Raw genomic sequence first — 24,859 nt, 5'->3', positions numbered from 1 at the left:
ATGACATATGTATACAACAGCAGCAGCAACTCCCTTGCTGCTCACTCCTCTCTAGCTGGTTCCAAACTGGCCAGCTTTATTTATGCAGGGAATCTGCTAATGATTGCTCTGCCGCCCCCCCCCCCCCTCCCCCTCATTGGGGAAGCTCATACTCCCAAAGGATTGTAGGATTGCCATTAGTCCCCAGCCAGTGGTAAGCAGACAGGTTATAACATCCCTCCCTCACCAAAGTTCAAGTAATCGACCGAAGACCCTGGCGAAGGTGTCATAATATACATCCAGGTATATGATGGTGTGCAGACAGGCAGTGATTGACACGCAGGATGACCTGTGAACACACAGAACACAGCAGCCAATCACCAGACAGGACACGGCCACTATAAAGCCAGAGGGCACTAGTTTTCCCGTTCTCTCGGGATCCAGCCTCTGAGACAGTCAGAGCTTGTGAGCAGCGACTAGAACAAACACCATGTGGTAGTTAGTTAGTCTGGTCAGGTTAGCCTCAGGTCTCCAGTCAAGTCAGTATAGTGTCAACCCACAGTTAAAGCATGTATTATAGTGAAGTGTTCAATAACATCGAGTTGTATTTCTTCAAGTGTTGGAAGCCTGTCTCTCTCACCACTGCAGTAAACACAGTCCTCGCAGACCCAGCTTACCCAACATATCAGAAGGAGGGCATCGGACTCGTTTTACCGCAAGCCGGACACCATTTGCATGAGGCGCTGCATCGGGTGGCACGTAACCAGACAGAGAATGGCGCTTCCGTGATGAACGGCGTAACGGTTGTACATCCATGGCCCGTGGGCCTGAGGCCTCCCCCTCTGAGGCTTCCTGTGTCTCCATCTCGGAGTTGGAGTCCGCTGCCTCCGTCATCTCGGCGTCTCTATCTCCACGCGGTTCTGCAACGACCTGCGCAGGCTTTGAGTGCGGCACTAGAGGAAGATTGTGAGGAATACTCTCCACTGTGCCTGGTCTCTGGCTGTAGAAATGAGCTCTGGGGGCGGGGAATCTTTGGAAGAGATGGTCTTCTGGACCGAACGTGGTCCACATGCTTGCGCTGGAGACGACCCTTGACTTGCACCTGGTAGGAGATAGGGCCGGTTCAGCGAAAGATAACGCCAGGGACCTACTGGGCACCACCAGCAAAATTTCGAACGAACACTGGGTCACCAGGCGCAAACTGCCGAATCGGTCAATGCTGAGAAAAACCATGTCCCTGCTGTTCTTGAGTGCGGCGTACTTTTGCGCCAATGTCCGGGAAAACCATGCTAAGGCGGGTGTGAAGTCTCCGGCCCATTTGGAGTTCCGCGGGAGCTACCCCAGTCACCGCATGTGGAGTGATCCTATATGAAAACAGAAAACGAGCCAGTCTTGTGTCCATAAATCTAGAAGACTGCTTCTTTAGGCCTCGTTTAAATGTCTGAACTGCGCACTCCGCCAACCCATTGGAAACCGGGTGGTATGGAGCAGTGCGGATATGGCTTATGCCGTTCATCTTCATGAACCTCCCAAACTCCTCACTTGTGAGCATAGTGCCGTTATCCGTGACCAGCACCTCGGGGAGGCCATGCATATTGAAAGACAAATGCATCTTCTCGATTGTTGCGCAGGACGTTGTGCCGACCATCTTATGCACCTCTAACCATTTAGGCATTGATTAATAGAAGGAACATGGATTTTTGAAAAGGGCCGGCATAATTCGCATGCAAGCACGCCCAAGCCATTCCCAGTGATGTGGGGGCGCGGCCGGTGGAAGCTTCGGATGCTCCTGGCAAATGGAGCAGTCTTGGGCCACTTTCTCAATGTCGGTGTCGAGGCCTGGCCACCAGATATAACTCCGGGTTTATATTTTCATTTTGGTCACACCCGAATGCCCATTGTGCAAGTCCCTTAGTATCAGCTCCTGTCCTTTTTCCGGGACAATCACACGCGTCTCCCACAAGTGTCTTCCACGCTAAATTCTGATAGCTTGGAGGAAAATGCCCGCAACGCGCCTGGGAGCTCTCTATGCTGCCCAGCATACAGGACTATGTGTTGAACCTTTGACAGGACTGGTTCCATCTTGGTCCACTCACAGATCTATGATGCCGTGACAGGCAAGGAGTCCATAAAATTTAGGATTGCAAACACCTCACTGGTCGTGGCGGTCACCATGGGACCGGTCGATAAAGGCAATCGGCTCAATGCGTCGGCATTCGCTATCTGTGTTCCTGGTTTGTGCTCCAGAGAATACTCGTAGGCAGCGAGCAACAAAGCCCAGCGCTGGATCTGTGCGGAAGCAATGGCCGGAATTTGCTTATACTCTCGGAAAAGTCCCAGCAGAGGCTTATGATCTGTACGATAGTGAAGTGGCGGCCATACATGTACTGGTGGAAACGTTTCACCGCAAAGACCACTGCCAGGCCCTCCTTCTCGATCTGCGCGTACTTTGTTTCCGTTGTAGTCAATGTGCGGGAAGCAAAAGCTATCGGCCGCTCGGCCCCGTTCTCCATCTTGTGGGACAGGATGGCCCCAATACCATACGGGGATGCATCACACGTGATGAGCGAAGGCTTTCCAGGATCATAGTGGGTTAGTAACCCAGACAACGAGAACTGTTGTTTTACCCGCCGGAAAGCGGTTTCTTGCGGCTGACCCCAAACCCAGGTGTGATCCTCCTTTGCAGAAGATGCAATGGGGCCAGTGTAGTTGCCAAATTGGGGAGGAACTTCCCGTAATAGTTTACGAGGCCAAGAATAGAACGAAGATGCGAAGTGTCAGTCGGGGCGGGGGCCTGTTGAATCGCGCGCACCTTCTCTGCGACGGGGTGCAAACCTTCGCGGTCCACCCGATAATCCAGGTAAACTACTTTCTTCACCTGGAGGAGTGACGTAAATGGACTCCAGCCTCTGAAAAGCGTCTAAGGACAGCCTCCAAATTTTCCTGCTCCGACGTCCCTGCAATCAAAACATCATCTAAATCGACAGCGACACGCGGTAAACCTATCAAGATGCCCTCCATGACGCATTAAAAAATAGCGCAGGCAGAGGATACCCCAAAGGGCAATCGTGTATATTCATACAGACCCCGGTGCGTATTAACATATGGCCGGGAGGTAGGGTCAAGCTCCAACTGTAGGTAGGCGTGACTCATATCTAATTTCGTGAACGAGAGTCCGCCTGCAAGCTTGGCGTAGACATCCTCTATGCGAGGCATTGGATATCGGTCGAGCCGGGAAGCCGTATTCACTGTAAGTTTATAGTGGCACCTGGCTTCATTTGGTACAATTGGTACAGGTACAATTAGTGCTGCCCAGTCAGCGAAACGGACGGGCCTGATAACACCCAAGGTCTCCAAACGAGTGAGCTCCCCTTCTACCTTCTCGAGCAAGGCGTAAGGCACCAGGCGCGCTCGGAAATAGCACGGCGTGGCTCCTGGTTCGACTTGGATACGGGCAAAAGTCCCTTTTATTTTCCCCAAACCGGGCTGGAATACATCTGGGTATTGTCCTAGCCCCTCAGTCAACCCTCCAGAAACTGTTTGGGGATGTGCTGCCACTGCAACCGCAAATGGCTCAACCAGTCCCAACCCAACAGGCTGGGCCAATGGCTGTGCACCACGATAAGTGGGGAACGCCCCTCCTGGCGTCCATAAACAACAGGGGTCATGGTAGTTCCTGCAATGTCCAATGGTTCCCCCGTATAGGTGGCCAACCTGGCCTGTGTGTTGGTTAATGTAAGGGTCTGTATACCCTGCTTGATGCGGTCGAATGTCCTCTGGGCGATCACGGAGACCGCTGCGCCAGTGTCCAACTCCACCTCAAGGGGGTGACCATTGACCCGTACTGTCACTTTAATGGGGACCACACGGGGCGCTGCCACACAATGCAGCTGCAGGCAGTCGTCCTCCGTCTCCACGTCCGCAGGAGTAGTCGTCGCAGGTTCATCCAAATGAAAGGTACGGCCCGTGGGCTGGCCCCAGTTTCTGTCGGAATGACGGCGCCACCAGCGCTCCCAGGACCGGTGTCCGCAACGGGGTCAGCGGTCAAAAGTCTGACACGGACATGGCTCCTCATCCATTAGTTCTGGAGAAGGCTCCCTTCGGGGAGGAACGTCCGACGGCCACTGGTGTCGATCCGGATGCCGCCTCGCCCAATATACCGCAGGGGTGCGGGGAGACACTTTTGGACGGAAGGGGTTGCACCCCAAGGCGTGCACCTCCATTCCCGGAGCTCCTGCACTCCCCGTTCTGCACTCTCTTGAGACAATTCTATTTGAATGGCCTGTTCAAAAGTCAATGTTGGCTCAGCCAACAACATTTTCTGGGTGCCCGCATTGTTAATACTGCAAACCAAACAGTCGTGTAACATTTCTGACAAGGTCTCACCATAGTCACAGTACTCCGCAATCCTGCGTAGCCTGGATAGAAACACTGCAAGGGATTCTCCTGGGGTCCTCTCAGTGGTATTAAACTGGTAACGCTGGACTATCGTGGACGAGGTTGGGTTAAAATGTTGCCCCACTAAGTTCACAAGTTCATCAAACGCCTTGGTGCCCAGCACAGCTGGGTACGTAAGGCTCCTAATCACCCCAATCGTATGTGGGCCGCAGGCAGTGAGCAAAATGACCACCTGGCGCTAGTTTTCAGTGATGTTGTTTGCCTGGAAATAGTAACGCATCCGTTGTCCGTACTGGTTCCAGCTTTCCAGCGCAGCATCATAAACATCCAAACATCCATACAGAGGCATGGTGTAATAGAAAACAACTTCCAACCTGTATCCAACAAAAATCCATGGAGGTGGTTTCACCAACGTAGAAAGCTATGCACTTTAACCCACGCCACCAGTTTTGTGACGGCCACAAAGAATCCAGCACAAGTTGAAGGATGAAAGAAATAACATTTATTTACAATAACATATATATAGGACAGCAGCAGCAACTCCCTTGCTGCTCACTCCTCTCTAGCTGGTTCCAAACTGGCCAGCTTTATTTATGCAAGGAATCTGCTAATGATTTCTCTGCCCGCTCCTTGGGCAAGTTCCTATTCCCAAAGGATTGTGGGATTGCCTTTAGTCCCCAACCAGTGGTAAGCAGGCAGGTTATAACAGTATTGTGACCCTATTAATGTGCCAATCTGAAATAAAGCATATCCTACTGGTACTGTATATGCCGCTCTATCAAAATCATAGCATCAGTGACAGCAGGATGGGAATACTGCCTGTGTAACACTGTACATTCCTGCCAGATTTTGGGGATATGCAAGCCTACATGCATGCTGCAGTGGAAACCTTTTGCATTTGTAATTTAGCAGGCAGTCACACATGGCACAGTGACACATTGTCCAAATAGAATCATATAATTCACAGTACAGAAGGAGGCCATTCAGCCCATCGAGTCTGCACCGGCTCTTGGAAAGAGCACCCCACACCTTCACCCAGTCCCCGTAACCCAGTAGTGCCACCTAACCTAAGGGCAATTTAGCATGGCCAATCCACCTAACATCCACATCTTTGGACTGTGGGACGAAGCCGGAGCACCTGAAGGAAACCCACGCAGACACGGGGAGAACTTGCAGATTCCACACAGACAGTGACCCAAGCTGAGAATCGAACCTGGGACCCTGGAGCTGTGAAGAGACTGTGCTAACCACTGTGCTATTGTGTTCACCCCGGACAGCAGCCTCAGAGGAATGATAATCGGGTGAATACTACATGCTGGTTTGCCAGACGCATTCCAGGCCCCCAAGAGAAAATGCTGGAAAATCTCAGCAAGTCTGGGGCATCTGTAGGAAGAGAAAAGATTCAGTTTGGTACCTTCCCTCTGATGATACAATCAGGTTCATGCCCAGGAAGGGCACAAGCCTTATTAGTATATTTTAAAATTAATTTCAATGTAATTATAGGGTCTAATACCATTGCTTCCACCCTCACTGTATTGTCCCACCCAGCCGTCGTGACAGCACGCCAGTTCAAATCACTGCTAGTTTTCAAAAATGAAAACCAGTCGTGATGACCACGCTGGAGGCACACAGGTAAGTATAGCCCCCAGGTGGTGAGGGTCTAGGCCGGGCAGTGGCACCCTGGCACTGTTCCCTGTGAGAGAGGAGGGTGATGCCTGTAAAGGGGAGAGTGATGGCTGTGAGAGGGAAGTGCCCGTGATACTACCATAGTGGTGGGGCGCTGGGGAGGGGAAGGGGGAGATTTCCCATGGTGTTGTTATGGGCCAGAGTTTAGAAACTCCAAAGTATATCATGGAGTTTACCTGACCTACAACTTTTAATAGATTTTGATTATGAGGAGCATAAGGCCTACTTTCCAGGTGTTCTGCAACAGAGATCTTAAGTATTTTTAAACAACACAATGTTTATTCTATGAATTCAGGTAACATTTTATAAACACGCAGTAAACATTTTATCAACTACCAGCACAAATACCCGCCACAGATACAGTACTCTATATGTAACCCATAATAACTTTCCTAACAACACCCATCAGCCAAACACCCTTTTTAACAAAGCAGTATAAATTCTTTACACAAGACAATTATCTCTTTTAAATTATCCAGTGATCTGGACAACTTTTAACATACAGAGAGAGAGAGACAAAATGAACCTTCCTTGTCTGAATTCAGCTTTCAACTGCCTAAAACAAAAGTAAAACACAAAGCCACAAACAGCCTCCAGCTCAAAACAAAAGTAAAAGCCACAGACGCAACCCAGCTTCACCTGCACAATGACATCACTGCAGCTATTTGATAAACACCCATTTCTTAAAGGTACACTCCCATGGCAGTATGGGGATGGAAAGAGAGTGCCCTCAATCTTGTGTGGTGCGGGAAGACTGTCTCCGATACTTACATGGTGGGGTCACCTTGATGCTTGTTGGGAGAGAGTGTCCTCCACGTCTGTGGGGAGTGGGGCGGAAGTATATTTTAAACACAGATCGGGGTACCCTGAAAAGATGACTCCCCGATCTCTGTTGAGTCAACCTGGCTGGCTCTATCAGGCCTGCCTCGCCACAGTGACAGCGCAAATCATGCCCCCAGATTCTCTGTGCCCTGACTGCCAGAAAATCTGATCTGAAAACTTGGCTGTGGTTCTGGAGAGATACACACCAGTTTTCAATCAGAGCCTAACACTGACAAATTTGGGAAAAATTCTGCATATTTTCTGTGGGTTTCTCCGTCGGCGGGATCCTCCGCTTCGCCAGCAGTGCACCCATACCTGTGGGTTTCCCAATGGCATAGGGTGACCACAATGGGAAACCCCATTGACCGGCTGTCGGAACGGAGGATCCTGCTGTTGGCGGGGGCCCACCGCGCCGGAAAGCAGGGTTGGTGGGTTGGAGAATCCCACCATTGTTGGGAAGGACGTTCAATCTAAAGACTGGGCGCGATTCTCCACTGCCCACGATGGGTCGGAGAATAGCGGGAGGGCCTTCCCGACATTCTTCCCAACCTCCCGCTATTTCCCCCCCCCCCCCCCAACGGCCGCCCCAAAACACGAATCGCTGCTCGCTGTTTTTTACGGCGAACAGCGATTCTCCCCTGGCCGATGGGCCGAGTTCCCAGGCCTTTACGGCCGTTTTCATGAACGCAAACACACCTGCTCTCGCCGTTTGTGAAAACGGCCGCAAAGTGATGTCCCGGACAACCATGGCACCGATTGGCACGGCCGCACCACAGCCGTGCCAAAGGTGGCATGGGCCCACAATCGGTGGGCACCGATCGCGGGCAGCGGGTCCGATACCCGCGCACTCTTTGTTCCTCCGCCGCCCTGCAGGATCAGTCCGCGGGGCGGCTGAGGGGCATGACGTCACGCGCATGCGCGGGTTTGACGCATATACATGATGACGTCATCCGCGCGTGCGCGGGTTGGAGCCGTCCAACCTGCGCATGCGCAGCTGACGTCATCGTGCGTGTCAGCCGCCGTGACGCTTGGCATGCGGGCTTAGCGACAGTCGCTAAGCCCGCGATGCCGTTCTTCACGGGGCCGCGCTGCTAGCCCCGACCGGGGGGGAGAATCGGGTCCCGGGAGGGGGCGCGGAGGCTGGCCGTGTTTCACGGCAGCCTTTACGACTCTCTGCATTTGCGGAGAATCGCGCCCAGGGAGTTAACGTTGAATAAAGGAAATTATTGAGGCATGAGGGGCAAATTGGCTGTGGTGAACTGGAAAAATACATTAAAAGGTGCAGAGGCAAAGAAATATTACATTGTTCCTCATACCTATACATAAAGGGGCAAAAAACCAAAAAGCCAGTCAACCGTGGCTGACAAAGGAAGTTAAGGATTGAGTAAGATTAAAAGAAAGGGCTTATAAAGTTGCCAAAAATAGTAATAAACATGAGGATTGGGAAGTTTTTGGAATACAGCAAAGGAGTGCCAAGAAACTATTAAAGAAAGGGAGAATAGAATATGAATGCAAACTGGCAAAAAACATAAAAATGGACTGTAACATCTTCTATGTAACATCTTCTATGATGTAAAAGGAAATTTTTGGCTAAGATAAATGTGGGACCATTACAGACAGAGTCAGGAGAATTTATAATGGTGAATAGAGAAGTGGCAGAGAAGCTAAATTATTACTTTGTGCCTGATCTAACCAGGAAGATACAGGAAATCTCCTGGATGTAGAGATCCAAAGGACTGGGGTGAATGCTGAGTTGAAGGAAATTAGTAGAAATAAGAAGGTTGTACTGGGGAAATTAACGGGACCTGATATTATGCATCCCAGAGTTTTGAAAAATGTTGCTCTAGAGATAATGGATGTATTAATGATCATCTTCCAAAATTCTATTGATTGTGGAATGGTTTCTGAAGATTGGAAAGTAGCAAATGTCACCCCACTATTTAAGAAGGGAACAAGAGAAAAACAGGGAACTACAGACCTGTGAGGCTTGCATCAGGAGTAGAGAAAATGCTAGAATACGTTAAAAAGGATAGGCTGAATAGACACTTGGACAATCATGGTCTAATTGGGCTCAGTCAGCATGGATTTATGTATGGGAATTCGAAGTTTGACCAAAATATAGAATCACAGAATTTACATTGCAGAAGGAGGCCATTTGGCCCATCAGTTCTGCACTGGCCCTTGGAAAGAGCCCTCTACTTAAGCCTATGTCTCCACCCTACCCCATAACCCAGTAAGCTCACCTAACTTTGTGGACACTAAGAGACAATTTAGCATGACCAATCCACCTAACCTGCACATCTTTGGACTGTGGGAGGAAAACAGACCACCCGGAGGAAACCCACGCAGACACGGGGAGAAAGTGCAAACTCCACACAGACAGTCACCAGAGGCCGGAATTGAACCCAGGTCCCTGGAGCTGTGAAGCAGCAGTGCTAACCACTGTGCCACCAGAATTTGTTGGAATGTTATGAGGACATTACTAAATAAATTGACAAAGGAGAATCGATGGACACAGCATTATGGACTTTCAGAAAGCTTTTGATGAAGCCCCCCACAGAGGTTGGTTAGCAAAATAAAAGCACATGGGTTAGGAGGCAATATACTGGCATGAATTAAGGTTTAAAGGAATACATAGATAGGTGCAGGTAAGACATTTCCCTTGGTGGGGAGTCTAGAATCAGAGAATACAATTTCACAATAAGGGGATGCCACTTAATAATAATAATGTTTACTGCCACAAGTAGGTTTACATTACATTTACATGAAGTTTTTTTTTAAAATTTAGATTACCCAATTATTTTTTCCAATTAAGGGGCAATTTAGCATGGCCAATCCACCTACTCTGCACATTTTTGGGTTGTGGGGGGCGAAACCCACGCAGACACGGGGAGAATGTGCAAACTCCACACGGACAGTGACCCAGAGCCGGGATCAAACCTGGGACCTCAGTGCCGTGAGGCGGTTGTGCTAACCACTAGGCCACCGTGCTGCCCTCCACTGCAATGAAGTTACTGTGAAAATCCCCTAGGACTAAGAACCGAGATGAGGAGAAATGTCTTTATACAGAGGGTTCTGAATCTTATCTTTGGAATTCTCTACCCCAGAGGGCTCTGGAAGCTCAGTCATTGTGTACGTTTAAAGCAGAAAATGATAGATTTCTGGTCAACAATAACATAAAGGGTTATGGGGCAAAAGGCATTGAAACGTCTAATCAGCCTCTGTCATATTGAATGGTGTAGGAGACTTGATGGGTTGAATGGCCTACTCCTATTCTTCAGTGTCTAATTGAACAGGTATTTAGCATCAGTCTTCGCTGAAAATGAAAAGTCACCATAGTCCGTAAAGGTCAGCGCACCTAAGGCGAGGGGCAAGGCTGAGAAGATAGGGCCTTCATGGATAACCTCAGTTGGTACAGGAATTGGCATCACTCTGCATCATGAATCAGCCATCCAAACAACTCAACTAACAGCCCCTTCAATATAGTGGATACAAGCAACATCCTGTAAACAGCTATAAACCAGAAAATGGAAGGGATGGAGGAACTCAGGGAAACTACAGTCACCAGAGATGTGGCACTGAGTAAATTGTTGCAGCTGCGAGCTGACCAGAGCCTGCGTCCAGATGGACTTTGTCCTAGGGCCTTAAAGGAAGCATCCAGTGAGATAGTTGATGCAATGGTTTAAAATTTTCAAAACTCCCTAGGTTCGGGGAGGGTCGCATTAAATTGGAAGTAGCAAATCTAATTTGACTATTTAAAAAATGAGGGAGAGAGAAAGTGGGACGCTACAGGCCAGTTAACTTAACATCTGTCATTAGGAAAATGTTAGAATCTATTATTAAGGAAGTTCTAGAAGGGCACTTGGATAAGTTCAAGTTAATCAGGCAGAGTCAACATGGTTTTGTGAAAGGGAAATCAATTTTAACAAACTTACTGGAAGTAACAGGTGTTGTGGATAAAGGGGAACCAGTGCATGTACTGTACTTAGATTTTCAGTATAGGAGATAAAATATTGGCATGGGTAGAAGATTGGTTAGTTAACAGAAAACAAAGGGGAGGCAGAAATGGGTCTTTTTCAGGTTGGCAAGATGTTTTGCCGTAGGAACCATAGTTGGGACCACAACTGTTTAAAAATTATATGAATGACTTGGATGAAGGGTGTAATATCTCACATGGGACCTTCGGTGTGTGAATGCTTATCTTCCCTGTGCTCCTTGCGGAGTTTGAGCTCCCCCATTAGGGGCTGGGTATTTCAATTCAACAATGTATAAAAGGTCAGCCAGTAAGGCATCAACCAGAACAAGAAGACGGTAGGGATCTACCAGGTAGTGTACATATCGTTTGTGTCAACAAAACTTTGTTTCTAATTTTACTGGTGTGGCTGCCAAAAGATATAGATAGGTTAAGTGAGTGGGCAAAAATCTGGCAAATGGAGTGTAATGTGGAAAAAAGTGAAATTGTCCATTTTGGCAGGAGGAATATAAAAGAGGCATATTATCTAAATGATGAGAGATGATGTGCAGAGGGATCTGGGTGGCCTAGTGCATGAACGGCAAAAGGCCAGAATGCAGGTGCAGCAAGTAATTAGGAAAGCTGATAAAATGTTATCATTTATTATGAGGGGAAATGAATACCAAAGTAGGGAGGTTGTACAGGGTGCTAATGAGCCCATATTTGGAGCACTGTGTACAGTGCTGGTCACCTTATTTAAGGAAGGATGTAACTGTGTTGGAAGCAATTCAGAGAAGGTTTAGCAGACTAAACCTGGAATGGGTGAGTTGTCTTATGAGGAATGGTTGGACAGGCTAGGTTTGGAGAGAGTGCTTCCTCTTGTGGGAGAATCTAGAACTGGCGTCACTGGTTAAAAATAAGGGATCATCCATTTAAAACAGAGATGAGGTAAAATCAATTTCACTCAAAGGGCCATCAAGTCTTTGGAACTCTCTTCCTGAAAAGGTGGTGGAAGCAGAATATTTGAATATTTTTAAGGCACAGGTGGATCGATTCTTGTAAGCAAGGGGGTGAAAGATTATTGGGGGGTAGGCAGGATGCAAATTTGAAATTACCATCAGTTCGGCCATGGTATTATTCAAAAGCGGAGCAGGCTTGAGGGGCTGCATGACTTGATGTCCTTCTTGCCCATGCTTAGCTAATAGGCTTGTCACTGTATGATCATATGTGGCACGTCACCCCACCTCTAAATGGAAGTGTCACACACTTCCTGTCCTGCTGCTGACAACCTCACTGCTACTGGAAGATTCTGCCCAATGTTTCAAGCCATTGACATTTCATCAGAACCAGTATTCCCTATTCAATGGCATTCCTAAGGGCGGGACAGTGGCACGCTGCCTCACAGTGTTGAGAACCCAGGTTTGATCCCAACGCCAGGTCACTGTCCATGTGGAGTTTGCACATTCACTCTGTGTTTGCATGGGTCTCACCCCCACAATCCAAGAATGTGCAGGCTAGCTGGATTGGCCACGCTAAATTGCCCCTTAAATGGGGAAAAAAAATCAATGCCATTCCTCCTTTTACCCCCTCCCCCCTCCTTTCATTAGTTATATGTCAATAGAAGACTTTTGGATTCCCTTTCATGTTAGCTGCCAGTTACTTCTCGTAATCTCTCTTTGCTTTTCTTATTTATTTTTTCACTTTCACTCAGAACTTTTTATATTCAGCCATGGATCAATTGTATTAGCCACCTGACATCTGTCATGTGCAACCTTTCTCTGCTTCATCATCCAGGAAGCTCTGGCTTTGTTTGTCCTACCTTTCTTCCAGCTGGGAATGCCCGTCGACTGTAACTGAAGTAATGTATTATTAAAAGCAGCCCATTGTTCCAGTACAGCCAACCTCTGATTCTGATTGATTTGGGCCAGATCTGTTCTCACCCCAGTGAAGTTGGCCCACTCCCAGTTAATTATTTTAGTCTGGTGACTCCTTGTCATGTAGCTAACCTAAACCGTACGATATTATGGTCTGTTCCGAAAATGTTCCCTTAACCAATTTTAACCTATTTGACCCGCCTCATTCACCAGAACCAGATCCAGCAATGCCTCCTCCCTCATTGGGCCAGAGAAAAACAGATCTGACAATTCTCCTTGTCATAACCCCCACGAAACCTACAGGGAAACCATAATTGATCTCCCTGTGGGGCTCGTGGAATACGAGCTTCCCTGGTGGTGGGCTTGTAAAGCCGATCATAAAAGCCGGCAAAGCAGGGACCATCGTGTTAGTTGTCCCGCCCCCTCCAAAGCAGCGTACACTGGCAGTACGCTAGGAGTACACCGCGCCACGTATCAATGCCGCAGGACATTGCCTGAGGCCCGCCCCCGATGCTCTGCCCCCTACCGGCCGAGTTCCCAACGGTATAGGTCTCTCATGGTCTCATCCATCGGGAACTCAGCGTGGCGGTTGCGGACTCAGTCCAGTGCCGCCACATTCAGGGGAGGGCCGATCCGTGGGCATCGGGACATTATTCGCGGCTAGGGACACTGTTGTGGGGTGGTCTGGGGTGCGCGAGCTGGCCAAAGCGGGGGCACTATTTTGCGGAGGGGGTCCACGGGCTGTGTCCACCATGTAGCACAACACGGCCACAGTAGGCCGCCGCTGTGCGCATGTGTGGCCACGGAACCGGTGATTCTCCGGGTCTTATAAGCAGCTAGAGCCGAGTGCTCTACGCTGCCGTCCTGCTAGCCCCTAACAAAACGGGGAATCGGTGGCTGTTTTGTGTCAGTTCTCTTGCCACTATTCCCATGCCGGCGTGGGGACATTGCCTCAGAATCAGCCTCAGAATCAGAGAATCCAGCCCCTGAACGCACTTCATTGACTCTTCGTCCTCTCTGCCATTTATATCATTACTACCCAGTTTATATTAAGGTAATTAAAATCCCCCATTATATATTTTTTTATAAAGTTAGAGTGCCCAATTATTTTTTTCCAATTAAGGGCAATTTAGCGTGGCCAATCCACTTTATATCTTTGGGTTGTGGAAGTGAAACCCATGCAGACACAGGGAGAATGTGCAAACTCCACACAGACAGTGACCCGGGATCAAACCCAGGTCCTCAGCATCGTAGACAGCAGTGCTAACCACTGGGCAACTTTGCCACCCTTAAAGTCCTCCATTATAACTGTTTTTAACTGGGATTTCCAGAATATTTTAGGGGGATCTTGCAGTTCCTTCTAATCTTCTGGGAAGCCACATATCAATGACCTTTAGTTATGGCTTGTATTGTACACCACTATATGGCAGTTGAGTTTTTAGAAACGTGCTTTAACGTGTGATCACCTGTGCAATTTGATCCTGTTGGCTTGATTTGGAGATGTGCACTTCTAAGCACTGAACAATTTGTAACCCTCCCTCAGAGATAAAGTAAATTTGACATCAGGCTTCTACTTACTCATAGTAACTAAACTTAATGGTTTTAAAGGGACAAGCAAGCTTTAATACAGTTTCACTTTACTGGCAGAATTACATATTTTATCTTATATGTCCTATCATTATAAATCTGCAAGATATCCAACATTTATAGGTGAGCCATTATTCTGCATTGCAATTTATCTCACAATGCAATCTATTGCAGTTTCTTCATTAATAGTATGTACTCAGCACGGTGGCGCAGTGGGTTAGCCCTGCTGCCTCACGACGCCGAGGTCCCAGGTTCGATCCCGGCTCTGGGTCACTGTCTGTGTGGAGTTTGCACATTCTCCCCGTGTTTGCGTGGGTTTCGCCCCCACAACCCAAAGATGTGCAGGGTAGGTGGATTGGCCATGCTAAATTGCCCCTTAATTGGAAAAAATGAATTGGGTACTCTAAATTTAAAAAAAAATAAATAAAAAATAGTATGTACTGACGGACCATTCCGCTTGCCGTTCTGTACAGGACATATTTGGTTATAAGTCCAGTCGCTGCCGCAGTGTCCTGTTTGTCATAGGATCTGTCCTGACCTGTGGATTTCTGCTGCTTCTGTTTTACTGGAAGCCTGAATGGGATGTCTGGGCGAAATGTATTCAGTGCACCCTGCAAGAAGCTGACATCATCCTGCTTAGAACAACGGTAAGTGTTACCCTTTTCTGTAACAAAATAATTAGGGTTATAGAGCCCCTCTTACACTTTGTAATGGGTGGGGAGGAAGGCACTTGCAGCCTTTGGGTAGAAGTATCCCCACTGCACCACAGGACATCAAAGCTGGTTTTCAGTATTCTGCTAGCTGTGGCTGTTTGGCATGATGCCCCAAACCCTTCAAACTTAGAGGCAGGCATTATAATCAAATAAATCCATTCCCAAATGCTCCCTAAGCCTTGATAGAAAAGTAGAAGGTAATAGTGGTTATTTTTGCACTTGGCTGTTTACTGCACACAGAAATAATTTCTTCAATATAATAGTTCTCCTAATGCCTGGCCACCAGACTGATTGCTGGGCTCTCACACAATGTTTTTGCTATCCCTACATGACCTTGGTGAAGGCTTTGAAGAATATCAAGCCAAGTGCTCTCAAAAGCATTAATTGCTTTCAGTCAAGACTTTATCCATTTCTCAGGAGAAAACTTGCTTCAGAGAGGTGTTGGCCAACCCAATTGGTTGGCAGCCATGTAGTCCCAGAAGGGCACAGTAGCCATTGCTGGGACTAGCAGCCCCCAGTGCTGAGGAACCCATTCTGGCAAGTAAGTCGAGGGTTAGGTGTTGTGGGGAGGGAGATAAATGAGGGCAAGAGGCTGACTGGGAGTTGTGGGGGGCTGAGTTAAAGAGACTGGGGTAGATGGTTAAGTGGTGAAATGTTTTTGAGGTGGTCACCTCTGAAGGATCACAAGGCCTCATAAGGAGGTACCCGAGTGTAAAATACTGGAGTGACTATAAGGGCGTCAATAGGCCCAAGGGTAGGTCGGAACATTTGATGCCCCCCCCCCCCTCTGGGGCAGGCATAAAGGTGGCAAGAAAGCCACCTGCTTGATTTAATGTGCCCCACGTCTTCAAACCCATTGGTGATGGAGCATAAAAGCCTGTCCATTAGCAATTTGTCCCCAGCTCCAGTGGTGGAATTTGAATTCACTATTAGATTTTTACAAAATGAACACACACATTCGGTAAATATTATTTTTTCCCTTCTTTTCTGTTCAGGATGAATTTAAAATCTGGACTAAGAAGAAGGTAATGTGGATTCACTTGTCTTTATTCAGGAACCCACCAAGAGCTGATCAACAGCATTCACTTCTCTCTGATGAGACATCATTGCTTCACAGAATCATCATGAAACCCGATTTAAAAGTAAGAGCCACCTTTTAAGTTCTGCATTTGTCCCAGTGGTGTATTTTTTATGTTGTTAAAAATATCTCCACAGCAACATCTCTGAAGCTCTGAATTTAATTAACACAGAAGGGGTCAAGAGCATTTGCATTTATTATTGCCTGCTTAAATGTTAAATTTCATTTTTCAAAATATATTTATTCTCTTGGCTGACATTTATAGGTACGGTACATTGAAATTCAAAAGATCAGGTACATCTGGGACCTTCAAGAAAAGCAGTTTGTTAGAGCAGAGTAAGTTGTTGCAAATCTATCTGTCTTTCTGGAATTAAGTTAATTCTAAGATTCTTCAAATGTATTCTTTAACTCATTGCTTTATTCAGAGTGCTGGAGGACAGCCATTCCTGTGCTGATATTCGTTATAAATTTGGCTCTGGATTAACAACCACAGAAGAAACTATCAGGTAGTTAGTAAAAAAAAATAATAATTTGGCTTGATAATACATTCTGTTAATATGTGTGTATGAGTCCGAGAGAGAAATTGTTCTGTTATTTGATTTTATGCCCAACTAACTTTGCTCGGTTTCATTTCCATTATTGGAGCTGATAAATATTGATTTTGAAAATCTCGCCATAACTGCAAACAGTAATTTTCCATTTTTTAGATCAAGCATTTCCGAGAGAAGATCTCTAGGAAATCTAGTAAATCACAAGATCTGAATGAACTGTGTGTGGTGATACAACCACTGTATATATGTGTGCTTGCAGTAGGGGGATGTATGGCCGTACCTGTCATACAGGTTTCTCCGGTAAGCCCCTGCCGGCTAGCTCCGCCCACAGGGAGCTTGGGTATAAATATGCGCTAGCTTCACTGAGATGCTATTCTACAGCTGCCGCCGGAGTAATAGCATCTCACAGCAATAAAGCCTCTCTTGTACTTCACTCGATTCTTTGTGTACAATTGTTAGCGCCTCACTGTGCAAAGTCAAGAAACTTGAAGGGTCTACACAAATATTCTGCTGAAATTTTACAAATGTGTGCATGCAGAACAGAAATGAGTGAAAATCCACAAGATATTCCTAATTTGTAATTCCTTACATGCAAACTGCATAATTCAAAAAAATCTGGAATTTTCAAGCCAGAATAAACAGAATCGAAATGGGTGGGGTGGAAATCAGGTTGGGCCCCGGTTCTACAAGATCCCCAACTTCTTTCCCACTTATCAAAATTCCTTGATGATGAGGAATGCGTATAATGGAATGCTGGGCAAATGATGGAAATATATCACACAATAGAATGATGTCATACAATGTAATTTCTTCAATTTGCATCAACACAAGGAAAATTGGATGCACTAGTGTTCAGCAATGTTAAAGGGGTTTGAAAATTTTAAAGAGCAGAGATTGCCTATTGCAATTGGTCACAGAGATATTGATTGTTGCAGGAAACCATTTGATAAAATCATTCTCAGGATTGGAGCCAAGTTTCTAAAAGTTGTTGCTGTCATTGCTAGCTCACTGTGGTTGCGGGCCCATAAGGGGTGAGGTTTCGAAGGGTCGAGTGATTGGGGGGCTGACCGTAGTCCTTTCCGGCAGAATCGATCCTGGATACGTAGAGGTTGGTTGCCCGACCTAGCACTCTATATATAGTTATAGTTGTTCAAATAAAGAGTTTGTTGTTCTTCAAACCTGGTGGTCGCCAATCACACAGATATTACCTTGTCAATGAGGAAACTTCGGAAACACCTTCAAATTGCTGCACAAAAGAGGAACATAGAACATACAATGCAGAAGGAAGCCATTCGGCCCATCGAGTCTACACCGACCCACTTAAGCCCTCACTTCCACCCTATCCTCGTAACCCAATAACCTTTCCTAACCTTTTTTGGACACTAAGGGCAATTTAGCATGGCCGGTCTACCTAATCTGCACGCCTTCGGACTGTGGGAGGAAACCGGAGGAAACCCACGCAGACACGGGCAGAACGTGCAGACTCCGCACAGACAGTGACCCAGCAGGGAATCAAATCTGGGACCCTGGCGCTGTGAAGCCACAGTGCTAACCACTTGTGCTATTGTGCTGTCCAAAGGAAACACACCTTGTGTTCAGATAATTCAAATGAAGTCAGTCTACAACCAGTGAGTCACCAAAATGCCTCTTTATGGCAAATTAGAATCACTTGATACAAACTCCAAAGATTTTTTAATATGTTGACTGCCTGCAGTACTTATCCCAGACAAGCAAAATAGGAAGGGGAAGAGAAATATCATACTAATCACAGCATGTGGAACCCAAACTTATAATTTAATCAAGAGTTTGACATCTCTAGACTGATACAAAACTTTCACAGAGTGAGTTTAAACAACAATTTAATGGGCAGCACGGTGGCCTAGTGGTTAGCACAACCGCCTCACGGCGCTGAGGTCCCAGGTTCGATCCCCGCTCTGGGTCACTGTCCGTGTGGAGTTTGCACATTCTCCCCGTGTCTGCGTGGGTTTCGCCCCCACAACCCAAAAATGTGCAGAGTAGGTGGATTGGCCACGCTAAATTGCCCCTTAATTGGAAAAAAATAATTGGGTAATCTAAATTTATTAAAAAAAAACAACAACTTAATCTGTTTATGCAGTAAATTTAGGAGATCAATCAGATTCGTGTAAGATAGCGATGCTCCTAACAGCGGCAAGGCCAAAGCAATTGCTGTGTTTAAAAGGTTTAAATATGCAAACAATGAAGATAGTAAAAGTTTTAATAAAGTAATTCAAAGATTTGATGCACATTAGTCCCCCAGAAAGAATGGAATTTATGAATGCTTTGTGTTTAGATCACGTTTACACAAAACAGGAGAGTCCATAAATCATTTCATCACTGATTTAAAGTTAAAAGCTAAAACCTGTAATGTTTCTGCGGTGGAATCTTCCATGATTCAGGACCAGATTACACTTGGTGTGAATGAAAATAAGCTAAGGGAACGGTTGCTGAGGGAATCGGAGCTTTCTTTGGAACAAACAGTTAAGATTTGTCAGGCTCACAAGCTAGCAGCACAGCATTCTAAAATGTTTCTAAGTAATGGATGCATCTTCTTGGACGAAAACACTCCAGTCGCTGCCTCTTTCCAAAAAGGCGGGAAACAAAAGAGGGTGGGAAAGTTCCTGCAGTTCGTCGCACACCAACAAAGAGAGTAAAGATTAGGACAAAATATTTCTGTGTAAAAGATGTGGACAAAGGCACAAATTAAGGCAGTGTCCAGCGTTTGGCAAGTTTTGTTCCAGATGCGAAGAAAAATTTCACTTTGGTCAGAATTGTTATTCTAAGCTCAACCAGTCACTACAGTGGAAAACACAGTCCCCAATGATGAAACATCATTGTTTGTTGGAGTAATAACAGAGAAGAATATTTTTTTGGAGACATCAAAAATTTCTCCAGCACTTAAAAAAATGCAAACTGATACTCCATTTAAAATAAATGTGGTTGATGAGGACAAATGGCTTCTACCACTTGAAGTGATTGGTACAGTGGTCCAATTGAAGTTAGTAAGAAGTCTTACACCAGGAGCCAGTGAATCAAAATAAACATGTTGGACTTTAACTTGGTGTTGTAAGACTTCTTACTGTGCTCACCCCAGTCCAATGCCAGCATCTCCACATCAATTGAAATTAGACACTGGTGCCAAAGCCAATTTAATCAGCATGACTGATTTAAACATTTAGAAATTCAGCCGATTAGGAGAATTCACAAAATATCTCTGATAGATTAATGTGGTTCAAGCATTAAATGTTAAGGTGCTTGTGACCTGAGTGTGGTGGTGAAGAACACAGTTTATTCTGTCCCATTCTGTATTGTATCTGTGGGCTTGGATTCAATATTAGATGATCAGTCCTGTGAAGAATTAGGTCTAATGCAGTTGGTATATAGCATCCACAAAGGACCAACACTCCAATGATTCTGAGAACATTATCAGCAAATTCAGCAATGCGTTCACAGGTTTTGGTGCACTAACATTCACCTACAAGATACAACTCAAAGAGGATGCAAAATCTGTGACACAGACACCAAGAAGAGTACCTGCACCTCTTCGGGATCACTTCAAAAAGGAGCTGGACAGAATGATGAAATTAATAGTAATCAGAAAGTTAGAAGAATTTAAACTCCATGATTTGTGTAAAGAAAAAGAATGGCGATATTCGCATATGCATGGATCCTAAAGATCTTAACAAGAATATCAAAAGCAAACATTACCAAATACAAAAGCGGGAGGAAATTGTATTTAGATGGCTGGTGCACAATTCTTTATGAAACTTGACGAATCTCAAGCTTTCTGACAACTAAAGCTAGAGAAACAGAGTACAACATATTGCACTTTTAATAAACCATTTGGACGGTATAATGAGAATTATGTTTGACATAATTTCGGCATCAGAAATGTTTCACTGTGCCATGGAACACATAATCGAAGGCATCGAATGGACATGGATGATATCATTGTTTGGGGCTCAATAATAGAAGAGCACAATACGAGGTTGCTTAAAGTTCTAACGAGCGTCAGGGGAAACGGGCGGAAGCTCAACGAGCAAAAGTGCCAATTTGACGTAACTGAGGTCACTTTGCTCGGTGACACGCTCTCATCATATGGCATTGGACCTGACAAGGATAAAATTCAAGCAATTCTCAACATGCCAAAACCACACAACAAGAAAGCCACCTTAAGAGTGAAGAGTATGATCAATTTTATAAGGAAATTCATTCCAAATCAGTCAGTAAAAACAACACATTTACGTGATTTCTTGCACAAGATAACGGATTTCACTTGGACTGTACAACATGAGCAAGAGTGGTAGAAGCTCAAGACTTCATTAACCACCACACTGGTTCTCACATTTTCTGACACATCTAAACAGATTAAAGTGTCAACAGACATGACCAAAGATGGTCTAGGAGCAATTCTTCTGCAACTCGAACATGATGTTGGGAAACCAGTCACGCATATATCACGATCCATGATGACAAAAGAACAGCGGTCCACTCAAATCACAAAATAATGCCTGGGTTTAATTGTAGGCTTGGAAAAATTCCACGACTACGTCTATTGGCTTCTGAATTTCACAGTTGAGACAGATCCTCGTCCTTTGGTTAACATCAAAATAAACGTCAAACAGGTGTCTCCCCACATTCAGAGGTTGATGATGAAATTATATTTCTATGACTTCAATCTCATCTACACGCCAGGCAAATATTTGTTCTTAGCAGTTGCATTATTGAGATGACTGATACAAAGTATTAGTAGGGAAATTGCTGAAGACATAGACCTGCATGTCAATCTTATTTCCACAGTATTACCAGTATCAGATACGAAACTACGGGAGATCCAGAAGAGACCAAGAAGGTGATGAGGAACATCAACTCACACTGGCCCAGTGGACAATGTATGGAGTTCTACAATATAATATCTGAACTCAGTATCATTAATGGAGTGGTGCTTCATTCGAACACTGTAGTCATACCTTAATCTCTTTGCAAGGATGTACTAAAGAGGATATACTAAGGACATCTCCAGATTAAAAAATTTAAACGGAGAGCTTGTGACTCTGTTTACTGGCCAGGTGTAAAGATATTGACAGGATGGTCAGTTATTGTGACACATGCCAGACGCATTGTTGCAAGCAAACAAGAGAACCTAGGCAAATATCTGATTTACCTATGGCACCATGGCAGAAAGTAGCTATGGATTTCTTTCATATACGAGGGGAAGATTATTTAATGATGATAGACTATTTTTCAAACTATCCCAAAATGGCTCTGCTGTCAAGCATAATGGCAAGCATTGTAATACTGCATACCAAGTCAATTTTTGCTCGACCCGGAATTCCGCAAGTCGTCGTGAGTGACAACGGTCCGTGTTTTAGCTGTAAAGAATGGCAACACTTCGCAGTCACGTATGATTTCAATCACATTATTCCGAGTCCATTGTACCCTCAAGCCAATGGAAAAGCCGAAAAATGTGTACATATTGTTAAGCAATTTGATCCATATCCAGCGAATTTGATCCATATCTCGCACAATTGAGTTACAGAGCATCACCATTGTCATATGGTAGATCACCAGCAGAGTTGCTCATGAATAGAAGATTGTGCACCACACTTCCATATTTGGCAAAGAAGGAGGAGAATGCATTGGTACTGTAAGAAATGCAAAACATTAAAGCAAAACAAAAGCGGTTGTATTATAGAGGGTCCATAAATTTACCACCTCAGAATAGTGATGACATTATGAGAGTAGAAGATTCAGGGAATTGGTCGAGAAAAGACATTGTACTTGAAGCAGCACCTCATTCCTACAATGTCCAGGCAGAGTATGGGTTGGTTTTAAGAAGAAATTGTTGCACACTCTTGAAAACCAGAGAAGACTTTCACAACAACGTGATGGATGACGGATCTACGTCAGAATCAATGTCAGCTGTAGTGTCAGATAGTTCAGCAGTTCCTAAGCATGAGAATGTCATGGAGAACATTGAATCTACAAGTTCTGAGCGGCAAGGTCAAACTTAGAGAAGATCAACCAGGGTCAGAAGAAAACCCGATCGACCCTATTTGTAGATTTGGACTATTTGTACATGCTATGCTCGCTGTTCTAAATATATATATTTGTTGATCCGGGTCTAAAAATGAAAAACAAATTCATTTTGGTGTGATTCTCTGCTCCAACACTGTCAAAGGAATGTCCCATCAATGCCACCCCACTCAGGCGGGAAACCCATGGGCCGGGGTATGCTGCCAGTGGGACCAGAGAATCACACCACCAGCGAATGGCCAGAGAATTTTGGCCATAATTACGAGGCTAGTTTTTAAATTTTGGGGTTAAAATTATTCTCAATTTTTCAGGTTGTTAAACTTTCATCAAAACTGGCAAAAACAAGTAATATTTCAGATCATAACCATTACTTCCATTTTCTCAATGCTGGCAATGGCTCTGCTTTTGCCATTTATGCCTCCTCTGGAACTCATTTTTTGTTCTTTACTTCCCCTATTACCACTCTTTTGCCTTACACCATTATCTGTTTGTCATGTAATCATGCCTGCCTTCCATTCTATCACAGGCTTTCCCTTCTGTTTACCCCCCCCCCCCCCAACCCCCCAATTTATGCCTGTGCTCGCTTAAAGACTGTTACATTTCTAATTTCTATAGATCCTGACAAAAGACCACGGACCTGAAACAGAAGTTAAATGAATCGGCTTTTATTTATTTAACTTTTTTCGGACAGAGGACAAAAGTTATATTGTATACAATTGATGACAATTTAAGTGTTTGTCTTAATTTTGAATTTGTTTAGTTTTTCACATTGTGTGAACCTATGTCAAATATGTTAGTGTTTATACCCCTCATTTCATAGACAAAGACCGAGCAATGTCATAATTTATGTACATTTCCAACATCATTATTGCTTAATATTTATATGGCAACAAAATGGAGATGGGTCCTCTTTTTAATAACCCTATAATGTTTAAATGCAGGAGATTAATATTTGGACCTAATACAATTGAAGTCCAAATTGTTCCCATTTGGAAGCTTCTTTGTAAAGAGGTAAATTTTGTTTTATGTGTTCTTTAATTACTACTTACAATTTAAATGTAAACAGATAACTTTTTTGCCTTCTTTTTTCTTTTGTCACAGGTTTTAAATCCATTTTATACATTTCAAATATTTAGTGTGTGCCTGTGGCTTTCAGAGGACTACATAGAATATTCAGTCGTGCTCATAGTTTTGTCACTCATTTCCATTGCCTTTTCTGTGTATGATGTGCGTCAGGTGAGTTTTAAAGCAAAGATAGCATTTCAAGCTCTTCCTGGCATTATTTTCATTCATATTTTACAATGCCGGTGTTGCGATCAATTCACCTGCCTGAATCCAACCATGCCAGAACTGTTAAACCTTTCGTTTGAAATTTGTTAAGAAGATGCACATTTAATTGGCATTTAAACCTTCACTGCACCTTCTGAGATATGACTAATTAAATGCAAAGATTTAATTGAATTGAAAAAGATAATAGAATAGGGAGAGCAAATTCTTATGTAACTTTACTGTTTGCAGCAATCTATGAAGTTGTACAGACTTGTGGAATCTCACAATAACATGATGGTCACCGTTTGCAGGAAGGATGGAGGTGAGGCGTTTTCAGTGATTAAAGGCATACTTTTCTGACCATCTTCTACTTCATAGTTCAAGCTATTCTTGGATATTCAAATAATGGCTCAGTTTGGCTTGCTTTTGCTTCACAATTCTTCACTCATTCCTTAGTACTCATTGAAATATTATTCCTGGTAATGAACTACTCTTGGGTGTGCCAATTCTTTGCCCAGCAATGTACCTAATAATAGCTTCCAAATAGCTGTTGTTTATAGGTTCCTGCAATGCACCATTCTGATTTTCACAGGATCCTTCTCAATTTAGCACTAGAATCAAATCACAGAACCTATACAGTACAGAAGGAGGCCATTTGGCCCATCAAGTGTGCATCGATCCCCTGAAAGAGTACTCCACTCTATCCCTTAACCTACACATCCCTGGACACTATGGGAAATTGACCGGGTCCAATCCACCTAACCTGCACATCTTTGGACTGTGTGTGGGCAGATGTATCTGCCAAACTAATACCGAGTAATTTGATGAGACTGATTAAACCAATATAAGCATTCCCACTGCCAGCCAGCTCTCCCTCAGGTGTGGCTGGGAAGTGA

General features: G+C 45.0%; 1 protein-coding gene across 3 annotated transcripts in view; it reads left to right on the top strand.

Moving 5' to 3' along the window:
* The window catches only part of LOC119976236 (probable cation-transporting ATPase 13A4), a 171,330-nt gene that overhangs the window by 37,081 nt on the left and 109,390 nt on the right, over positions 1–24,859 (top strand). For 2 of the 3 annotated variants that reach the window (XM_038816582.1, XM_038816581.1), the window contains exons 2-8: positions 14,772–14,945; positions 16,007–16,153; positions 16,355–16,425; positions 16,515–16,595; positions 23,636–23,705; positions 23,796–23,930; positions 24,213–24,285. In XM_038816582.1, coding sequence (XP_038672510.1) covers positions 14,772–14,945; positions 16,007–16,153; positions 16,355–16,425; positions 16,515–16,595; positions 23,636–23,705; positions 23,796–23,930; positions 24,213–24,285 — 751 coding nt within the window. The remainder of the gene's footprint in view (positions 1–14,771; positions 14,946–16,006; positions 16,154–16,354; positions 16,426–16,514; positions 16,596–23,635; positions 23,706–23,795; positions 23,931–24,212; positions 24,286–24,859) is intronic. The other variant, XM_038816583.1, reaches the window with a different exon arrangement.

This window comes from Scyliorhinus canicula, chromosome 13 (assembly GCF_902713615.1).
Source record: "Scyliorhinus canicula chromosome 13, sScyCan1.1, whole genome shotgun sequence".
NCBI classification, from domain to species: Eukaryota; Metazoa; Chordata; class Chondrichthyes; order Carcharhiniformes; family Scyliorhinidae; genus Scyliorhinus; species Scyliorhinus canicula.
Note: the sequence above shows the minus strand (reverse complement) of the source record. Positions and strands in the feature narration are given on the sequence as shown.